The sequence below is a fragment of the Lactuca serriola genome, chromosome 8, assembly GCF_051521515.1.
Source record: "Lactuca serriola cultivar US96UC23 chromosome 8, Lser_US96UC23_V15, whole genome shotgun sequence".
NCBI lineage: Eukaryota > Viridiplantae > Streptophyta > Magnoliopsida > Asterales > Asteraceae > Lactuca > Lactuca serriola.
In genome coordinates this window covers 115,134,141-115,141,242 of record NC_136415.1, presented here as the reverse complement: position 1 = coordinate 115,141,242, position 7,102 = coordinate 115,134,141, and the positions used below count along the sequence as shown (strand labels likewise).

General features: G+C 35.0%; 2 protein-coding genes and 1 pseudogene across 2 annotated transcripts; 2 read left to right on the top strand and 1 right to left on the bottom strand.

Annotated features, from left to right (window-relative positions):
• The first annotated feature begins 2,439 nt into the window (after positions 1 to 2,439).
• Positions 2,440 to 3,414, top strand: LOC145066449 (chitinase 2-like). Its single transcript, XM_079013705.1, has one exon. It carries the CDS (start codon positions 2,464 to 2,466, stop codon positions 3,385 to 3,387), a length of 924 nt encoding a protein of 307 aa, XP_078869831.1. The 5' UTR covers positions 2,440 to 2,463; the 3' UTR covers positions 3,388 to 3,414.
• Positions 3,415 to 4,344: 930 nt separating this feature from the next.
• LOC145066448 (chitinase 2 pseudogene) lies at positions 4,345 to 5,279 on the top strand (annotated as a pseudogene).
• Positions 5,280 to 5,460: 181 nt separating this feature from the next.
• LOC145066450 (histone H4) lies at positions 5,461 to 6,220 on the bottom strand. The gene is made up of 2 exons (XM_079013706.1): positions 6,096 to 6,220; positions 5,461 to 5,934 (listed from the first exon to the last, which is right to left on the bottom strand). Exon 2 carries the CDS (start codon positions 5,913 to 5,915, stop codon positions 5,604 to 5,606), a length of 312 nt encoding a protein of 103 aa, XP_078869832.1. The 5' UTR covers positions 5,916 to 5,934; positions 6,096 to 6,220; the 3' UTR covers positions 5,461 to 5,603.
• Between the last annotated feature and the right edge of the window lie 882 nt (positions 6,221 to 7,102).

Genomic DNA, 7,102 nt, shown 5'->3' with positions numbered 1-7,102 from the left:
AAGGTAAGGTTTGTATTTTTTTTACTATTCTATAGGGTGTATTGTGAAATGTAGTGTGTAGGTGTGATCTTCGGATTTACACGCGGGCCTTATTCGGGTGTGGGTGCTCCATGGAGCTGCTTGCTCCGAGAGTATTTAATGTGTCAATCGTGTTCAGTTGCATAAGCTCTCTAGATATTAGTGTTCTCTCTTTCTCTCTAGATTAGGGTTTCTGTAAGGGTTTCTGTAAGAGTATTTAATGTGTTAAGGGTTTCGTTCCAGAGCTTTTGATCTGTAATAACTTGTTATCAGGTTTTTGTTTGAGTGTAAGAGAGTTTGATGTAGTGGGTTTTCTTTTGTATTTGTTTGATGTAAACCAACTGTTTCATAGTGAATGAAATGTTGATGTTGGGAAATTTTGAGTTTATCTTCTCGTACACAACTCCAGATCTTATCATCATAGTTGCAGTGTACGTAGATGATATACTGATCATAGATAATGATTTACAAGAACTTTCCTTATTAAAGGAGTTTCTTAATGATACTTTCAAAATTAAGGATTTGGGGAATATTGGTTATTTTCTTGGATTAGAATTCAATTATGTCCAAAATGAAATAGTTGTTTACCAACAAAAGTTCATAAGAAAGTTGTTATCTTCATATTTTATGACAGATTGTCACTCTGTACTCTCTTCGCTGCCTTCAAAGCTCTCTACTTCTAATGATCAAGATATCATTCTTCCCTATCCAACTGAATACAAAAAGCTCATTGGCAAACTAAACTATTTGGTACGTACTCGACCAGATTTATCATATTCAGTTCAACATCTTAGTCAGTTTAATCAAAAGCCAACTCAGTCACATTTTGATTCTATACTACATGTATTTCATATTCATATTTATCATATTCAGTTCAATATGTGCTAAATTGGCTTGGCTTACTCGAGTATTTCATGATCTACATGTCACAAATACCACTCCAATTTCATTAAAATGTGACAACCAAGCAACAATTTATATAGCAAAGAATCTAGTTTACCACGAGCGTACAAAGCACATCGAGATAGATAGCTATTATGTTTGACAAAAACTTCAAGAAGGATTAATATCTTTGACACGTGTTCCTACTACCAAGCAATTTGATGACGTTTTTACTAAACAACTCGTTGGTCAACATCATCTAGAGGTCATTCGCAATTTGTGTTTGCTTTCACACCCTCCAGGTCAAGGGGGTGTTAGAACTAACTAAGGGCAATGTTGCCATTTTGTATTTATAATTAATTGGTTAGTTATTAATCAGTTAGCCTTGGTAGTTAAAGAGTTAGTTACTCCGATTTTTTCTTTCTCTTGTATAAACATTTATTTGTTGATTCGAATAATGAGATTTGACATTTTGCGATCTTTCTCTCTATCATTTCATCTTTTTTTGTACTTCATGAAGCTGCAAACTCGAATCTTTTCCAGGAGGTGTCGAATCTCACTCGGTTAAGTTATTAGATGTTCCTATCAATTAGGTCTGTCAGAAATAGCATCATCAGTTAAAACCAACAACTCGAATGTTAAAGTGGCTGTTAGCTTGCGTGGCGATAGTGTTGTTCATGATAAAATAAGGTCTTTTTTTCTCCAAAATATATCAACTCATGTGTCCAAAATGCAGTTTCTTCATTAACGAGCATGATCAAGCAATATAATTTGGATGGTATCGACATCGACTATGAACACTTAAGGTCACATGATTAGAATTTGTTGAATGTATAGGAAGGCTTATAACAATTCTAAAGAAAAACTGGACCATCAAATTTGCTTCTATCGCCCCCTATGAACTATGAAGACGAAGGACCAGTTCAAAAAAATTACTTGGCTTTATGGAAGAAATATGGACATGTTATTGATTATGTGAATTTCCAGTTTTATGAGTACGTATTGTAATAAACTGGATCACAACATCATGACTTCTTCAGGTTTAAAAACATCATGTATTTCTACTAAACGATTCTACTCGTACTCCAATTAATTATATAGGATCCGATAAAAAAAAAATAATGGAAACTGACGATCAAGATAAATTCATCAATCTCTAGGTTTATAAATAATAAATAATATCATGAAGCAACAAAAGACAAGCAAAGACAATAATTGTAAAGGTCATGTTATGACAAAATTAAAACTTGGTGTTTGTGGCAATGTGGCGTTGACTACATGGTTTTTGTACTTTTAGGCGGAAGCTCAAACATGAATAAAACAAAAAAAACTTTCATCAACAAATGAATAGAAATTACATGGGATTTGGAATAGATTTTTAACCTATTATTCAAGACAGAAAATATATAATTAAACATATATAACAACAGTAGAAGCACACTTACGCCACGTTAATTAACATTAATTACTGAAAGAAAGCTCCTCTATATAACTGTTGGCTTCCTATTTCTGTTCAACAACCTGGAAGCTTCAACATAATCTGGTCTTTGAAGTTTGATCATTATGGGCTTCTCCAAACTTTTCATTGCTCTTCTAATGCTACAAGTGCTTTTAGCGGTGGCATCATCAACACAAGAAAATATTAATGCACCAAAATCAGACCTATTCCGTGAATATATCGGAGCAGAATTCAACGGTGTGAAATTTACAGACTTACCCATCAACCCGAATGTGGAATTCCATTATCTACTTGCATTTGCAATTGATTATACGACTTCATCTTCTTCATCCCCCACGGATGGTAAATTCAATGTGTTCTGGGATACAGATAATCTCAGCCCTTCTCAAGTCTCTTCAATCAAGAGTCAGCATAGCAATGTCAAAGTAGGTTTGAGCTTAGGAGGAGACAGTGTGGGAGGAGGAAGCTGTTACTTCAGCCCTTCATCGGTGGATTCATGGGTTTCAAATGCTGTTTCTTCCCTCACTAAGATCATCCAAGAGTATAACTTGGATGGGATTGATATCGACTACGAGCATTTTCATGCAGATCCTGATACCTTTGCTGAGTGCATCGGGAAGCTCATAACAACCCTCAAGAACAATGGAGTCATCTCTTTTGCATCTATAGCTCCATTTGATGATGATGAAGTTCAAAGCCACTACTTGGCTCTTTGGAAGAACTATGCTCACGTCATAGACTACGTCAATTTCCAGTTTTATGCATACGACCAGGGTACCACCATCTCACAGTTTATCAAGTACTTTCAGACACAAAGCTCAAACTATAAAGGTGGTAATATCTTGGCTAGTATGTCCACCGATGGAAGTGGAGGTTTATCACCAGAGAATGGCTTCTTCACTGCTTGTAATCGGCTAAAAAGTCAAGGGAAGCTTGGTGGGATCTTTGTATGGTCTGCAGATGATTCCAAGGCTTCAGGTTTTCGCTATGAGAAGCAATCACAAGCTTTGCTAGCAGCCCCTCGTTAGTATGTATGTATATATATTTTGTTGTGTTTCTATGTGGTTGTAAAAGCGTAGATGTATGTACGATATGATTATCTAATAGTGAAATTATACCAATTCATCTTCTCCATCACCAACAAATGGTGAATTCAGCGTGTTCTGGGATACTCATAATTTCAGGCCTTCTGGAGTCGATTTAATCAAGAGCCGGCATTCTAATGTCAGAGTAGCTTTAAGCTTAGGTGGGGAGCTGTAACTTTAAAAATCAATAAACTTTGGGAAAATATAAAAATCACTTTTCTGGTTTACATACAACTTGAAAAACATAAAATTTTCATTATCTTGGAAATTTTTCGAAAAATGAATCAACAAAACACATTTTCAAAATTTTCATTTTCGTTTGAAAATTTTCCACAGTCAAACTCACCCTTAGTGTTTTATTGAAAAACTATGTTTGGCATTTAGTAGTGTTGTTATTGGGTGTACCAGGTTATCAATGTTTTTTTAAGAAAAAACATTAAAATGATATATGATTAACTGTAAAAATAATAATAATAATTTTTAGGTAAAAGGTTAAAAACATAGTAATTTTTCTGGAATTTGTCATTTATTTGTTGTTAGTGTGCTGGTGAATCCAAAGCCTTTGTTTTCAGATATGAACAAGAATCTCAACTAGTGTGAATAAATATCACAACACTAGTGCCTCATACAATATTTAAGAGTTAAAGTAACAATCATCAAACAAGAAAAGACAAGTGAACACATTGGCACCTTCTGTATTCTTTTCTTGAGCAGATAGATATGACAAAATAACTTCGTTTTTTAGACAATGTGGAATCTTAAAAATGGTTTTTTCTTGTTTAAGACTGCAGCTGAGAACATTATTAAAACCAAAAAAAAACTCCTTCATTAACATCTAAACAGAACTTACAAGGGATACCCATTTGCCAGAAAGCTCTTCAAATCTGTTATTTGATAAAAATGGGCTTCTCTGAGCTTTTCATTCTTCTTTTCACTCTACACTCTCTTTTAGCAATGGCATCAAGACAACCTACTGCACCAAAATCATACCTGTTTAGTGAATATATAGGAGCAGAAGATAAAAATGTAAAATTTTCAGATGTACCCATCAACCCAAATGTGGAGTTCCATTACATACTTGCATTTGCAATTGATTATACAAATTCATCTTCTCCCTCACCAACAAATGGTGAATTCAAAATCTTCTGGGATACTCATAATCTCAGCCCTTCACAAGTCTCTTCAATCAAGACTCAGCATACAAATGTCAAAGTAGCATTAAGCCTAGGAGGGGACACTGTGAGAGGAAAAACTTGTAATTTTACGGTTTCATCAGTGGATTCATGGGTTTCTAATGCTGTATCTTCACTCACTAAGATCATCCAAGAGTATAATTTGGATGGGATTGACATAGACTATGAGCACTTCGTTTCAGATCAAGTTACATTTGTTGAATGCATTGGGAAGCTTATAACAGCTCTCAAGAACAATGGAGTCATTACATTTGCATCTATAGCTCCATTTGATGATGATGATGAAGTTAAAAGAAACTACATGGCTCTTTGGAAGAGTTATGCCCATGTCATAGACTATGTCAATTTCCAGTTTTATGCATATGACAAGGGGACAACTGTTTCTCAGTTTATGAGATACTTTCAGACACAAAGAGATAATTATGGAGGTGGAAATATCTTGGCTAGCATCACAACCGAAGGAAGTGGAGGTTTATCACCAAAAAATGGGTTCTTTACAGCTTGTAATATGCTTAAAAGTCAAGGGAAACTTGGTGGGGTCTTTGTATGGTCTGCAGATAATTCAAAAGCTTCAGGTTTTAAATATGAAAAGCAATCACAGGCTTTACTAGCAACACGCCACAAGAATTTTAGTGTGTGATCCTTCAGCTTACAGTTACATATATGAAATTATTATTTAAATGTAATGGTTATAAAAGTGTATTATGTTGATGTACCATTATCAAAGTTATTTGATTCAGATGGAGAAGATGAAGTTGCAAAAGTCCACCGAATGCAATTCTAAATTTGCCCAAAAAACATTTTGATTTTGGAAACATCGAGATAAGTAATCAGTCAAGTGCTTCTATTTTTTGGTAAAATGATTCGAGTCTTACACAGAGTACTAACAACATTTGATTTGAACAAGCAGTAGAAATCACTAACCTAACACCAATACCCACAGACTATTTTCGGACATTGAAAACCCTAACCACCGAATCCATACAGAGTTCGGCCTTGTCTCTTGAGCGCGTACACTACATCCATGGCAGTGACAGTTTTCCGGCGTGCGTGCTCTGTGTAGGTAACAGCATCTCTGATGACATTTTCTAGAAAGATCTTAAGAACTCCGCGAGTTTCCTCGTAGATCAAACCGCTGATACGTTTCACACCTCCTCTTCTCGCCAGACGTCGTATCGCCGGTTTTGTGATTCCCTGGATGTTGTCTCGTAGAACCTTACGATGACGCTTCGCACCTCCCTTTCCCAAACCCTTTCCTCCCTTTCCACGTCCTGACATCTTCAAATTACTCCAAAATCTGTGACATTTCGCGATCAAATAAAATTAAGAACTTCACAAACCGAAGCGAATGAATGTTGGAGGAACGGAAACTAATCTAACAATGTAATTAAGTTTTAATAGAATTAAAACGAAAAAATGGATAAGGATTCATCAAAAGTTGTTAATTAAGATCTGTACCTGAAACTTTGTTGATTCGAAGAAATGCAAATGGAAGTGGTGATGTCGCCAATTGGGGGGTTTTGTATATATAGTGTGCGAGTTGAGGAGTTGGATCCTGGATGTGCTTCTTACAAGCATTTCTAACCGTTGATGAATAGTAATCTACGACTATGATGATATGAATTTTCACGTGGATCGGTAACGTGACAACGGTGTTTAATTGCGGGAAAAATACGCGGGCCAAGGTTTTTAGTTTAATTATTTATGCTCTCTAAACATAATTACAAAAAAAAAAAAAATAACTTACGTATTTATTTAATGAAACATTTTACATGTAAAACAACTCAATTAAAAAATAACGGATAATGAAATTTGAAGGTAATGAAGTTCTTGAATTTCACATATTTAATTATTTTTTATATTAATCTGAATAACAAATTTATATAGATTTTTCAAAATAAATATTATGGTCTATAATTATAGTATCTTTGGTTTTGACAACCAATTATTATTATTATTACTAAGCTTGGTTGTCATAACTTCTTTGTTACCTATAGTTGTTGGATCTTTTCAACTTTCAATCAAAATCAATCTACTTGTTTTTAATGTTATAGCAATTGTCAGTTGTTCTTTCTCTCTCCATGGCGTTAGTTCTCCCCTCTCCTTCTCCGAGCGGTTGAATCTCATAGAGCGTTCACCATCTCACGCCCAACGAATTTAAATTCCGCATGCTAACTAAATTTCCCCTATAACCTCCTAATAATTTCTCATATTGAGTCATTTAAGAACTCCCTCGTCACATCCATTACCAATTACCGTTTTATGTGGGTACGGTTGTTGAATAGGAAAGAAAGAAACACAAACATTGTTGATTAGTGGTAGATAGAGTTATAGAGAATGGGATCGAGACAGGGATATGAATATCAAGAATTAGTGAGAGTATGTGGTTATGAAGGGAATAAAGGAGCACTAGGGGCGGTTTTGTGATGTTGCAACGGTGTTGAGACCGTGAACAACAAGAAGAT